This window comes from Canis lupus, chromosome 12, assembly GCF_003254725.2.
Source record: "Canis lupus dingo isolate Sandy chromosome 12, ASM325472v2, whole genome shotgun sequence".
NCBI lineage: Eukaryota > Metazoa > Chordata > Mammalia > Carnivora > Canidae > Canis > Canis lupus.
In genome coordinates this window covers 27411963-27427664 of record NC_064254.1, presented here as the reverse complement: position 1 = coordinate 27427664, position 15702 = coordinate 27411963, and the positions used below count along the sequence as shown (strand labels likewise).

Genomic DNA, 15702 nt, shown 5'->3' with positions numbered 1-15702 from the left:
ATGTAGAATTAAAAATTACTTTGGACTAGTGTGAACATGAGGAAATCTACTGTCCCATCCATTATTCTAGTGTTGCAGCGGCTCGGGTTCATTGATACCAGGATTACTAAATATTTATTACCTAACTGAATATCGGAGTGGACCTGAAATAGATTCAGATTCAGTAACAACACTGTAGAGAACATGTTATTTCAACTAAAAGTGCCCTGCTCTGTCAGTACTGTCAGTTTCTTGATAGTTCAGCTTTCTCTCTCTCTTTTTAATTGCATGGTACTTTTCAAACCAGAACCCATAAGAGGGGCGAAAAAGGACTTATTGTAGTAATTTAAATATTATTTTACTCTCAAAAAAATGCTGTCACTTTTTTGCCCTTCCTACTTTCCAATATACACATGGCTGATGGCTTCCAAGTCTTTCTCATAACCACTGTACCATTTGCAGGAAGTCTGTATCGAATAGCTATTCCATGGTGCTACTCTAAGCACATTATGCTTTGCTCTATGAATAAGACTGAAAATATACAATATATATTCTACATATGGCTTCCACTGTAATTGCCTGTGAGCTGCATATGTTGACTGACATGAAGCATCTCTCTGTAAAAGAAAAGCAATTAACTATTTGTATTAGCCAAATGTTTCTCTAAATATAGCATTCCCATGTTTTTAGCCAAAAATGTATTTCAGCAGTTCCTTCTAACAAAAACATTTCATTTATCCATATAAAGAAGTAGTTTTAAATGAACAGTTTCAGAATTTAATACTTGTTATAGTCATTTACAAGTTTTTTTCAGTGTGTGATTATAAAAACTACGAAAAGCTAATATTAGCATCCTTCAATTTTTGCTAAAAAGGAAATAATTTTTATAAAGGTTCCCACCTTTATAAAGACAGTGAGGTAGTGTAGAATGATGAGACCTACTAATTGCCCATGGTCATACTGGCCAGTTTATGTATATTACCTTATTCCTCTTAACCCAGAGAATAGTTATTCTTGTCTCCATTTTAAAAGTGCAAGGATTGGCAATCAGCACTCAGTGTGGACCATCTCCCCATTACATGGCAGAGATTACAGTTGAACCCAAACCCACCTGACTCTATCTTGTACTTTTGCTCTCTGATGAGTGCATTTCACTCTACAAAAAGCATGGGAAACCCTGCTTCGTTAATTAAGTTATCTGGTTATTCTGCATAAAGCTGGTAGCATCCATTAATTTCTTCATTTTGTGCAGAGCTTTTTTTTTTTTTTTTTTTTTTTTGTAATAGCAGATGGCAGGACTTGAAGAAATAATAAAGGTTAAATCTGAGGAAGGACAATCACTGTTCTCTCACAATAAGAAAATATCAATGCCTGCTGAGAGTGGTGCTTGTCAGTGAAAATGCCAGTGAAAATTAAGTTGGAAAGTAAATTCTTGACCTTTCAAAACTAAACCCATATTTTTCACCAAGAGGAATTATTTCATGTATTTAGCTCCTGAAAGTTTTGAAAGTAAAATCCAGTCTAGCCTTTATCTTCTCTTTTTTTTAAATTTTTATTTATTTTTATTCATGAAAGACAGAGAGAGAGAGAGAGGCAGAGACACAGGCAGAGGGAGAAGCAGGCTCCATGCAGGGAGCCCGATGTGGGACTCAATCCCGGGTCTCCAGGATCAGGCCCTGGGCCAAAGGCAGTGCTAAACTGCTGAGCCACCCGGGCTGCCCTAGCTTCTCATTTTAAAGACTCTAGTTATGGTTGATAACCATATTAACTTAAAAGTACTTTATGGGAGCACCTGGGTGGCTCCATTGGTTAAGCATCTGCCTTCTGGTCGGTCATGATCTTGGAGTCCTGGGATTGGGCCCCATTGGGCTCCCTGCTCCCTGGGGAGTCTGCTTCTCCTTCCCCCCTCACAACCCCCCACCCAGTTTGTGCTCTCTCTCTTTCTCTCTCTCAAATAAATAAATAAAATATTTTTTTAAAAAAACACTTTATGAACAAACTCTAAGTGCAGAAGGAGATGAGTAAAATTATAACACATCTCAGGATCCCAAACAGTTTCATATAAATCCTTTGTTGAACTGCCCTTTTTGTTTATATTTTCCTTGTCTTGGAGTATGAAAGATCTTTCTTTTCCCAGCCCTACTGAGTATAATTGACAAATAAAATAGTATATATTTAAGGTGTAGAATATGATGGTTTGGTATACATATACATTGTGAAAAGAGTACCAAGGGGTCAAGTTAACACATTCATTAACTAACATGGTTACCTTGTGTGTGTGTGTGTGTGTGTGTGTGTGTTGAAAACAAAGTTTACTTTCTCAGCAAATTCCAAGCATATAATACAGTATTATTAACTATCAGTGCAAACTATGCATTGGATCCCCAAAACTTACTCATCTTGTACGTGAGAGTTTGTACCACTTGACTAACATTTCTCCATTTCTCCCACTTCCATCCCCTGACAACCCCCATTCTTCTATGCTTATATGAGTGATTTTTTAGATTCCATATATAAGTAAGATCAGTGTATAACTGGGAAAAAACTTTCTAAGGATATATGCAGAGACAAATCCTTGAGGGAAAAAAAGAGAGTATTGTGACATAAATATTAAAAACTTTTCCAAAATTTTTCCATAAAAAAAATAAAAGTTTCACATAGGCAAAATTAAATGGCAAATACTAAACTGAAAAAGTATTAACAATACATGACAAGCAACTAAAATGCTCATCATGTAAGCAGGTCTTCTGAATTGATGTTTAAAGGGATGAACAGAGAAAAAATTACATAATAAACAAATGAAAAGGAAGAAATACAAATGGCTAATAAATTTATTTAAAAGTTTTAAACCTCAATTAAAAATAGCAAAAGAAAATTTTATTCTTTATTTCATTTTAAAATGAAACATAATAATCTCTTGCATGTAGTGACTTGTAAAGAAGCAGGTGTTCCAGTACCCAGTGGGGGAGATAAAATTGTGCAAAACATCTATGACATTGGTGCACCCTTCAAAGCATCCATATCATTTGCCCTAGTAGTTTCACTGCTAGAAATTATTACTAAGAAAATAATTAGCAAATACACAAGGATATGCTTATGTTAATCATAGCATTATTTTTAATAGCAAAAAGGTAGAACTCAGTCAGTTGCCCAATAATTGAAGGTTAATTAAATATATAAAAAAAACTGTATGCCATCATTTAAAAATAGTCAATGCTATGAAAAAAGAGTTAATGGTATTTATGATATGATATACAAATGCTTGGAATACTTTCTGATATATATCTAATGCAGGATTCTATTTTTTGTTTAAAAGAAAATATAGCTAGAAAAACTGCTGTGTGTGCGTATATATATATGCATATATATACATATATACATGTTAATTAGTGGCATATAATATATACCAAAATGTTAATAATTATTGTCTTTTCTAGTGGTGCCTGGATGGCTCAGTTGGTTGAGCAATCAAATCTTGGTTTCAGCTCCGGTCATGATCTCAGGTCCTGGGGATCCAGCCCTGCATTGGGCTGCCCACTCAGTGTGGAGTCTGCTTGAGATTCTCTCTTTCTGCCCCACCCCTGTTCTCACTCTCTAATACATAAATTAATCTTTTAAAGAAATTGTCCTTTCTACAGTGTTGATACTGTAGAGATTTTTTTTATTTTTCTCTCTGTGCTTCTCTGTTTTTAAGTTTTTATAGTTTTTCCTTTAAAATTGACATATATTACTTTTTGTTGAAAAAAAACACTGCTTTAAAAATCAAAAATACTTCTCATTTTATTTCTTCCAGTTTTTTTTTACATGAAGTATTTTTGCCTTTCTTCAAGGTTGTATTTTCACTATGCAAGTTCGCACTGAGAAGAAGGACCATTTCAGAGGTCTGGGAAACCCTGAGGGCCACCCGAATGCTGGGCGCAGTGTTAGCCAGTGTGATGCTTCTCCCTGCAGTTTAATGAAATGTGCCAATGGTGGGATGTGCATAGAGACTGGTTTCACTGTATAGTAAGTATGATATTATTAAGAAATAAACTAGCAAGTTATTTGCATGCTAAGCAGTACTCCACTCACACAGACTGATGTTCACATTTAAAATATGTTTATATGGACTTCCTAGGTGATTGGACAACAGATAAAAACTGGAAAAGGGTCGGTGCAGCATTTATGCCACCTTCTCAATTCTTTCAACAATGGAAATGAGTCACTGCATCTCATTCCAGATACCATGGAAAATAATCTTAAATTCATAACATTGAAAGTATTGCCAGAAATGTTAATCATACAAGAATTTGCCTACTGGGATTTGCTTTCATATTTAGGTTTGAGCTCTGTTAGAAAGGGTACTCGTGGGACGCCTGGGTGGCTCGGTGGTTGAGTGTGTCTGCCTTTGGCTCAGGGCGTGGTCCTGGAGTCCCGAGATGGAGTCTCACATCGGGCTCCCTGCATGGAACCTGCTTCTTCATCTGCCCATATCTCTGCCTCCCTTGGTGTCCCTCATGAATAAATAAATAAAATCTTTAAAAAAAAAGAAAAAAAAGAAAGCGTCCTCGCTAGGTGGACCCTAGCTAGCAAAGCTGTGTGATTTGACTTCTGAACTACTTTAGTATGAAGAAAAAACATGGACTTGTTAAATGGGAAGAACAAAGGAATGTTGTCTTATGAAGAACTTCTTTTGTTGATCATTTCCTCCCTGCACAGGTAATATAAGAGGGTTATCTTGGAATGTGCCAAAGAAAGAGAAAGTAAGCACTCAATCTTCCCATTTCTTCCACTCTACTGTTTAGTTTCTTATAGGCCCTACATAATCTGGCCTCTGCAGCCTCTTAGATCTTCTCTCTTACCCCTCCCTCATTACGCTCAAGTCCAGTTACCCTACTTCGTCTTTTGAACACATCCAGCTCATTTCTGCTCCTAGACCTGTGTCTTCCAGCAGAGGCAGGATCACCCTTGCACTCAGTCTCCATTTGGCTGCCTCCTTCATATCACCTCCTCAGAAAAGTGCTCCCTTAGATCAACTCAAAACTATCCCTCACTCTACTCATTCTCCATCACATCATCACATTTTCCTTTCTCCATAAATATCATTCTCTTTGTTTGCCTGTTTATGTGTTAGTTATTATTTTTCCCTGACAATGGACCTGATCTTTCATTCTATCATTGTACCCCTCATACCTTGAAGAGTTGCCCAGCATAGAATAGACATTCATTAATTGTTCCATTAATGAACCAATGAGCAGAAGGAATCTGTATTCCAAAGATTCTAAGCACTAATGCAAATGTAAGGACAAGCAAGGTGATCCCATGATGATCATGAGAATGAAGCCAAACTGACTGAACAGAATATTGTAATTGATTAAGTATGAGAAATGGGGCAGATGAAGTATAGAAGGAAGAGAAACTTACGTGATAGATAACAGATTTGATTGTTCTCAAGAATAAGACATAAACAGTTTCTAGGCAAGAAAAAGCCATAGTAAAGACAATCCTGTAAACATGTAAACATCCCTTTGCAGCATGGATGTATCACAGAATCACTAGGAGACAGTTTTGGAAAATCTAAGCACATTATGAAGGGCCTGATTTCAAGAAATAGCCATTTAAAAAAAAGGAAAGAATTAATTCAGAAAATATTATAGAGAAATTTTCATGGTATACTATGACCTACTGATTATGATTGTGGGAGGAAGGTCAGTGGGGGAGTTAAATCTAAATTAATCCAAAACAAATATGAAAAGGCTTGATGTGTTCAGGTAGATCCAAGACACCTAATGTGCTAAACAGTAAGGTAAAAGCGTGAGCTCAACTTTATGGAAACTTGTGAAGAAAAAATGTATAATGTGATCAAGTCCATGGAAGTGCTAAAGACAAAACCTGAAGCTTGGTACACCACCACCATGGAGCAATATAAATTCAAATTAGCTTAACCATTATGATTTTACTGTTCCTTCTTTACAATTTTTTTTTTTTTTTTTTTGATAGGCACACAGTGAGAGAGAGAGAGGCAGAGACATAGGCAGAGGGAGCCCGACGTGGGATTCGATCCCGAGTCTCCAGGATCGCGCCCTGGGCCAAAGGCAGGCGCTAAACTGCTGCGCCACCCAGGGATCCCCCTTCTTTACAATTTTTAATGAAACCTTTAGGTTTGCTTTATAACTTAGGCATTCTAATTTGCTCTGCAGCCAAGCTTAATTATGCAAAAGAACAAATTTATCTCACTTTATCTAAAGAAATGTGGTCATTCTTCAGGTCACCTCTGAGGTGATTCGTTATCTTGTAATGTGATACTATACTGATAGTAATAAAGAATGTGATAACAAACAGTGGGAAGTGACAGGAAGAAAGCAGAAGAAAGGGGTGCCTGGGTGGCTCGGTAGGTTAGGTATCTGCCTTTAGCTCAGGTCATGATCTCAGGGTCCTGGGACTGAGCCCCACATCCGGCTCACTGCTCAGCGGGGAGCCTGATGCTCCCCTTGCTTGTGCTCTTATGGATAAATAAATAAATAAATAAATAAATAAATAAATAAAATCTTTATAAAGAAAGCAAAGAAAATGGAAAGCCCAAGTAGGACATTCACTCCAACTCATTATTCCATGTGGAACAAAGGGTCTGTTTCCATTTAAAAGCCACAAGTGTGGGCAGCCCAGGTGGCTCAGCGGTTTAGCACTGCCTTCAGCCTAGGGCCTGATCCCAGAGACCTGGGATCAAGTCCCACGTCAGGCTCCCTACATGGAGCCTGCCTTTCCCTCTGCCTTTCCCTCTGCCTTTGTGTCTCTCATGAATAAATAAATAAAACCTTTTAAAAAAAAAGCCACAAGTGTTTATCTTGGAAAGTATAATGCCAAGTGTAGACAGACATTCAGAACTATTTGCAGATTATTTCGATTAATATAGAAAATTTTCTTGATTTGTGATAATAAAAGTAATACCATATAATTGCACAGAAGTTTGTGGCTAACAGAGCATTTTTTGCATACATTATTTCCATTTCCCCTAATTACACCTTCCTAAATTAGTCAAGGCAGATATCCTAGTCCCAATTTAATGGATGGGAAACTAAGATTGCAAGTGAATCAAGAGGATAAACCAGCATCTTAAAAGTGTACAGCAGGCCCCAAAATCAAATCTTCTAGTTCCTGGATCAAAACTCTTTCAGAACCTAAATAACAAGAAATTTAAAGCATTTTAAAAGCAGCTAATAATATAGATAAGGTAACAAATGTGTTAAGTATCTCTTTATCTGTAGTGTGTAATCTGTTCATTTATTCTTAATTTTTTTTAAAAAATGAAGTTGTCTTCAATTGACATTCCATATTTTCTCCAAACTGGAAGTAACTTACGTCATGACACAGAGCCTGGGGGTTTCATCAATTCCTGTGTGGGTAGAAAACTGTATCTCATAGTCTAACATGAGAGCCTTGACTTGAATAACAAATAGACTTGATTAATTATGTACAATGGGAATGATACCTCTGATAAGTTTCTTTATAGGATTCTAAAATCCTTCTTACCAAAATTGGGGCCAATATTTGGGTTCTTATTAAAATAACAACAGAGGCCTCTGGTGGCTCATTCGACTCTTGGTTTTGGCTCAGGTCATGATCTCAGGCTCATGAGATCAAGCTCCACATAAGGCTCTGTGCTCAGCATGGAGTCTGCTTCAGATACTCTTTCCCTCTCCCTCCCACTCACTCTCCCTCTCTCAAATAAATAAATTATTTTTAAAATCTTTTTTAAATAAATAAACAAAATACAAAATATGTACCATATTAACTACATACAAAACACGTATCTAGTCAGATGTAGCTCCTGTGAGTATTATATAATTACTTATTAAAAGTACAGCTCCCTGAATTTAAAAGAGGTAAATTTTATGGTATGTAAATTACACTTCAATAAAGCTGTTTAAAAGTATTAAGGTGCCCACTCACAGTCATTCAGCTCTAGTAGCAAGAGTTTACGGAGAATTTTACTCCTTTTGGTAAGTTTTGTAATGCTGCTCTCATCTCAATAATAAGAATCCCTTTTCAAAAGAAGCTATTTTCTTTGTAATTACTTTTCAGTGGTGTTTAAGAAGTTTTCCTCTATCCCAGGCTTTTAACTTTACATGGCTCTATGATTTTATTTTTTTACCTGAAGCAGAGTAATATTACATTGAATTTCTAGGTAATAATATAGACAGATCAAAGCTAAAGTTTGGTCTTTTTCTGAAAAATAACTAAGACATATAATAAAATATTTCCTAAATGCTCAAGAGGTAAGTCCCAACCCAGAAGTATAAATGTCATGGTGTTTGGAATAAATTTTAAAAGCAAAATCTCAAAGCTGGTCAGTGTCTTAACAATGCATAGCTGAATGGTATAATTTTTTTAAAAAAAGAATTCAAAATGCTCCATTTGGTTCCTACTCCCACAGCTGGGAGTAGGAAGCATTGTTGATACCTAAGGGGAAGCCTTGTGCCAAGTAAGGTGAGAGGTCAGGCTTGATAAGGTGGGGACTGTGCTCTGGGACTCTGTAAACCACTGCAAGCCCTGCTTTCCTACTCCAAGTACGTCAGCATACACAGATCCAGTTGTGTTCTAATGCAGTTTCTCAAATGAGAGTATAATAAGGCAGAGTTCATGTAAGGACTTCATGCTCCTGGGATAAGCTCTGATGCAACAGAAAAGCAGTAAGCTATTTCTCTTGTTAGTCAGCAGCCAAGGCTAAGAGAAAAGGTTTGTTTAGTTGTAGCTTACCCATATATGTACATGTGTTTTGTGCAACATGTTTTTAAGCAGATTTTATATCATTTAATTTGCATTTTGCTTGACCTTTGTTAAAAACAAAACAACAGGCCCAAAATGGAGTTGCTTATGCTAAGCCCTACATCACCAAACGGAGATTCGACTTCACTACAGTTTAGGCTGTCCCAGAAGTGAAATCTGAAACCAGTCAATCAGGAATCACCTGATCAATACGACTTAGATAATCTGATAGACCCCTTCCCTAAAGGGAAGTGACATTGCAATAACCAGTCTACTTTTTTTGCCGGTATAACTTCCTTGTTCCTACTCCCTTCTGCCAGCGGTAAAAGTCTTTCATTTGGTACAGCTCCTTGGAGCTCCTTTCTGTCTGCTAGACTGGAGGCTGTCCAGTTCAAATCAATCTTTGCTCAAATAAACTCAAAATTTTTAATATGCCTCAGTTTCTTTTAACACCATAAAGTCATATTCTGATGATGACTGAGGGTGATATGACATGTGTTCCTTGAAGAAAAGAACAGTGTAGGAAAGCCAAAACTTACAAAAACCAGCTAAATGTAAAAGTGAGCTGCACAGACAGTAGGTACAATAGGAGTTCAGAGAGAATGTGGATCCAAGAGGTGAAATGCACCCAAGATTTATAGTAAGTTCATAAATGAATCTATCAGTGAGCACAGAATCTCACCAACCCTGGGTTTCCTGATTATTTTTTGGCTCACAGATGTCTGAGAATTAGGTGAAACCTAAAATTCCTTTCCTCTGAAAAATAAATACTTATGACAGAAAAACGTGAGAAAAATGTTAGAAGGTCCCCAATTGTAGACTCTCTGGGGTCCCCAAATTCTCCAAATGAAGAGTTCCTTGCCCATTTTGTCCTCTGATCTCACCCAGCAGAGTTTAGTGCAGTCTACTAGGGCTCCTATGCCTGACGGTGCTATCATTCGCCAACTAGCACCCTACTCTCTAAACCCCCTCCCCCTGAATCTTGCTAAAAACTCTGCTTCTCTTTCCTGCTCAAAATGTCCCTTCATCTTTCATTGCCAGTGCAGCAAAACATGAGTTCTTGCTTCTGCTATTCAAGGTGTCACATGGCCTGCTGTCACCCTGTCTGCTCCTGCTGGACTTTCTCCCACTCAGTATCCCCAAGAATTGTATATCACTCTCCAGCTCCTCAAGAAACACTCCCTCTCCAAGCAACCAGCCGGTGTAGCCAGCTAGGTAACTCACCACCTCCCATTTGGTTTTTTTCCTTCCTCTCCCTTTGTTCTTTTCTTACTCTTGCTTACGAGGCAGAGGACCCCTTCATTTCCCTGGAATTGCTTTTAATCTCTGTTTTCTAGGGATTCCAAGTTAAAGCTAATATTTTTTCTTACCTTTGAGATTAAGAGAAAGTTCAAAAATTGCCTAATTTAGTGGCAGGGCTGTAGAGAAGTAGACACTGTCGTTACCAGAGCAAACTATTTGTTTAAACACAAGCTGTTCATCACTAGGTATCTGACTGGTAAAGCTAAAGAACATTTACACAACAGAGGACATGGCTATAAAAATCGTTATATGTTACTGATCCTTAGGATACAGTAAGTGAAAATAGTATGGTAAAGAAGCAAAGCATGCAAGGAAAGGGAATAATATAGATAAATAGATATAAATACACTCATATAAATATGTGTATTATATATACACATACACATGTGCTCATGTTTTTCTAAGGAGAAAAAACAGAGGAAGATTACAGAAAAAAATTATAAATGGTTACCTGAGAATGAGAAAGAGAACAAGGAGAAGTAACAGGCATGAAAGCTGGACTTTTAAAAATATAGTCTGCTTCATTGTTTTTATTTGGAACTAGGTCAGTGTTTCACCTGGAAGATGAAAAAAAAAGAGAAAGGAGTAATTCTTAAGCATTGAAAAGAAAATAAGGAAATAAATGAATCTAACTGTATTTCAAATTGGTGGCATAGGGCAGCCTGGGTGGCTCAGCGGTTTAGCACCGCCTTCAGCTCAGGTCATGATCCTGGAGTCCCAGGATCAAGTCCCACGTTGGGCTCCCTGCATGGAGCCTGCTTCTTCTTCTGCCTGTGTCTCTGCCTCTCTCTGTGTGTCTCTCATGAATAAATAAATTTTTAAAATATTAAAAAAAACAAATTGGTGGCATAACCTAGGAGACATTTAATTCAAATAATTACTAATTGACTGTACAGTGAGTTATATCCAAAGACAAAAAGAACCATAAAGATATTTTATATTGCATCTTATGGTCTTGATGTAAATGGTAGCATTGATATTATTCTGAAACTAGAGATAAAAATAAAACAGCTAGGTAGCAAGATAGCTTGATGGATGGATGGATGAATGAATGGATGGATATAAACCAAATGAGTAATTATCTTAATATTTCTCATTAGGAACCAAGATTTTCAGCATAAGAGAAAAGCAATATAGACATAAAATCAAAAAAGTAAAAACCTTCTCATTTTTAATTTGAACTAGAAATAACATATGAATTCATGACTTAATTATTTCCTAGCTATGTCCACTAAAGAAATCCAGAAACAACAGTGATTGGGTAGGAATGAAAACTCTAATACCAAAATCTTTATCTCCAAGCAGCATTTTCCACAAAAAATAAACATGACTTCTAAAAAAAATTAAAAAATAAACCAGAACTTCTGGTATAATTGGACATTCAACTCTGGGGTAGGAAATGTATGATATGATCCTGGATGTCTTTTTGTGCCTGAAAGCAGGAGAGTTGTCAAAGACCACTAGGGTGATTTTGAAAGAGGACAGAAGCCAACTTTAAGAGACTCCCACTGGCTAAAGATGGAACAATTTCAGAATCCCAGAGAATAATATCTGTAATGGGTTTAAACATACCAATATATAAAATACATGTAGTTATAATGATACTCTATACACACATTCCACCAAAGAAAACTTGTCACCTATGGAGATTGCTAGTGTACCACTCATTATTCTGAAATCCAACTAAAGGGAAAGATGGGTAGGTTCAACCTTCCTTTTCTATAAAGAGTATAGTAGCCAGCCTCCCAGTGGCCCTCCTAAGAGATACATCCTTCTGTAGTCCCTTCCCACACTGAATAGATGCTGACCTGGATAAATAATAAGATGTTCTATAAATGACAGCTTGTGACTTCAAAGCTAGGTGAAAAGTTGTTAGCACTTATTCCTTCCTTAAATTGTGAAATTAAAGGATAAAATGATTCTACCCACTGAACAGTTTTAATAATGGTCAGGCTCTATTTTATATAGTTCCTCTGGCAGTTGTATAGAGAACAAATTTACAGGTGGCAAGCCTGAGAGCAGAATAACCTATTATGAGTCCATAATAATAAAAAATGGTTATTATTGCCTTGAACCATTAAGGTCTGGAGTAATTTATTATGCAGCAATAGGTAACTAATACTAAATAATATTAACTAGCCAGATAAGTGATGAGAAGTAGTTCTTATTCGAACTGAGCTAATTTAAGTGCAGGATAAATAATGGAAATTAGAAATATCACCATTTTATAACACAGAAAATAATGGCTACTTGAATCATTTACTGAAAGGTTGATAGAAAACTATATAATGGCTGGATCAAGCTAACACCACTTGAACCAACTGGCTAGTCATAATTAAATGTGGAGCAAACATTATATGCCTCCTGGTAAGATGTCATTACCTACACAGTACCACCTCTAATGCATTAAAAAACCTGAACATGAATCTAATCAAGCCTCTATATCTACGAGACTCTGAAAAATAAGGGCCATAGATGAGAACAAGCTAAATGGTATTATAAGTATATAAACAACCAAATCTAGTATATGGCAAATTCTACTGTACAAACAACACACAAAGCATACAGATGGAAAGAAATGCAATGGGAGAATTTTTATCTAGGTAACAAGCCTTAAGACACATACTCTGTAGATGCATTTGTGCAACTTGTTTGGATCCTGATGAACTGTCAAAAAAAAAAAAAAAACAAAGAAACTTTTTGAGACAATGATAATTAACTGAGCACAAAAATTAGATGATCATGAGATATCAATGTCATTTTTGTTGGGTACAATACAGATTTTACATTGTGGTTTTTTTTGTTTCTTATCTGCTGGTGATATATACTGAAATATTTATAGTATATGTGTACTGTAAAAATGGGAATGGCTTCAAAACATTTTGGCCAAACAATAAAAAGAGTAGACAAAGAAGCAAATGAAACTTAAGAGCTAAAAATTGATCGTTTGAAACTGTTTAGGGAGATAGATTTACACTATTTTTTCTACTTTTGTATTTGAATTTTAAAACAATAGTACATATAATATACATTTTTGTCTAATTTGAAAATTCATAAAGTATAAAATAAAGTATAGCATGCTTTTACCAGTTATAGATAGCTACTTTTAAAATGTGGGGATTAAAAAAAAATGTGGGGATATTTTATTCCAGTCTTTCCTCACCCTCAGTTCTTAGTTGCCAAAACTATGCAAATCCATTATTTGATGCCACCTTTGGAAAAATGTATTTGAAGGATGTAAATTCCAAAAGAAGTTCATACCTTTATTATTTAAATCGAGAGAAAATAACGGTCGAAGTAAGAATTCAATGTAGATTTTAGCAGGCCTCCCTATTACTGTGGTTTAAGGGGAATGTCTTTTTTCTCCTGCTTTGTAATCAGATGTCAGTTGCTTTCTCCTAGACTCTTGAGAGGTCCCTACACTGTGGAAGTCCAAAGATCTTTCCAAGGTTAATGCAGATTCCAGGAGGATTGGGTATATTCTCAAAACCTTCTCTGGTTGCAGGTCTCCTTCCCACCCATACAGACTCTGCTCCATACAATGTACGTCTAAAAGTGGCAACTTATTTGATTTCCACCAAATTAACAAAAGCGTTCACACTTTGAGATAGATCAGACAGTTTATATAGGTACAGGGGGAGCTATAGAGGGAAACTGTTTATATTATAGCCACCTAAACAACTTTCAACTTGTGTTTTGGCCATCCCATCCCTGCAGAAAAAATACATGGCCACTCCACTCCACTTAATCTGTATCTTCTTGTCATTGCTTTATTTTGCTCCAACTGACTCTCTAGGTTAGAACAAACCAAATTTCCCGTCTAGCCCTAGGCAGAGCGATTTAGCTATTTTCTTTTTGTAGTCCAAGCTCATGCTCACATTACTACAGCTAGGGTCCACCATCTACTCCAAGAAGCTCATGTAAATAATTCCCCAAAGACAATTCCCTCACTAAGAGGAACTGAATCCAACTGTTAACATGAAACAACGGTTAGGCCTTTACACTTGGAGGACAGAACCATTAGGGCTGAGGCCCACAGACAACTGCCAATACTTTTTTTAGTATGTAAAGAGTAGCTTCTTCTCATCCTTCTACACTCTGTGTGGTGTCATCAGAGTTTGGTGAATGATCTCACCAGCAAAGAAGGGAAGGCCATGGGGAAACTTAGTAGGTGGAGTGATTATAGCAACCCTTCCTTGTAAGCATGTTCTGTCTTGACATGCCATCACGTTCTACTGTAGAGTGAGGTTCATTTGTTTTACTGTTGTGTGCATATTTTTCAAAGGCTCAAATTTTGAGCATGTATTTGAGCACGTACATGTACTCAAATTGTACATTTGAGTAAATTTTGGCAGGTAAAATGATATCCATCATATCACACTTACCTTATTCTCCCAGTTTATTACTGAAATGGAAATAAATCATAAAGGAAAGCAAACTGACATGAAGTCATTCAGTACAACAGATGGTCTATCTAAGGAGGAGATTCATGTATGTTTCTCTTTTCCTTCAAATAACAGAGAAATAAGTTGTATATGCAGAAGTGGAGTCCTTTAAGCTATGTGACCATCTGTTGCTAAATAACATGCATTAATTCCATTATTCATATTAGCTTTATTATCACATTACATAGATTTCATTTTAAGTACTGTATCTGTGATTTTACTTATGCACAGAAAACCCACAAATCTGTAACCATAATTTTCTTACAGATCCAGCTCAAGGTAAATTTTCTCCAAAAACTTTTTCTTTTTTAAGATTTTATTTTTAAGTAATCTCTACACCCAACATAGGGCTCAAACTCACAACTCTGAGACCCAGAGTCACACATTCTACCAACTGAGCCAGCCAGGCATCCCCTCTTTTCTGCTCTCATCTCACAGTGATGATTCTAATAACTTGCCCTCATTAGCCTCAACATATGTAAAAGAATTTCTCTTATGCAAAGCAATAGAATCTGTGATAAACTGAAAAAGAAGGTTAGGCAGGGGTTATATTTCTCTAAGTCTCTGTTTTTTAACTACACACTGAAAACTAATAATTGCATTTACCTCAGAGGGTTAATATGGGTATTAAATGAGTCACTACCTAAAAAAAAAAAAAAAAAAATACTTAAAATGGTGCCTGGACTAAAGTGAGGCTCTGAAAAACTTTGAATAATATATTTTACATATATATATTTCATATGAATAATTTATGTAAATAAATTATCATAAAGCCCTTGGGAGGAAAAACCATGTTTTCTGCTTTGTATTCACCTTGGTAACAGAGTAGAGCAGTATACCATACTTCTCCTTTGGTGAATATTTACTAAGCAACTGAATGATGTTTAAGTGATATTCAGACATAGAATATTAAATCTTCCATCATCTCACTTTCAGTTAACTTTTATATGTCAACGTTCATCTTAAACCTTAGAAGTCATAGGATTGCCTAATTACAAGAAAATTAAATTCTTCATGTTGAATATCTATTGTAACAAGAAAAAAATTAATCCATAGATGTCTCTGAGCTATAAAACTGGCAATAAAACTCAGTTTATCTGCAATTTAGAAATTTAAAACAGTTTCATTCTAAATGCACAGATGTAAAATAATTAGCTATATTAGTAAAATACTCCAATACTCAATTCTCGATTGCCATCGTGACCAGCTGCTACTCATATTTATAAAGTGC

At 36.1% G+C, this 15702-nt stretch overlaps 1 protein-coding gene across 1 annotated transcript in view; it reads left to right on the top strand.

Moving 5' to 3' along the window:
* The window catches only part of EYS (eyes shut homolog), a 1522493-nt gene that overhangs the window by 1467909 nt on the left and 38882 nt on the right, over positions 1 to 15702 (top strand). Inside the window, exon 37 of the mRNA XM_025419151.3 lies at positions 3810 to 3984. Coding sequence (XP_025274936.3) covers positions 3810 to 3984 — 175 coding nt within the window. The remainder of the gene's footprint in view (positions 1 to 3809; positions 3985 to 15702) is intronic.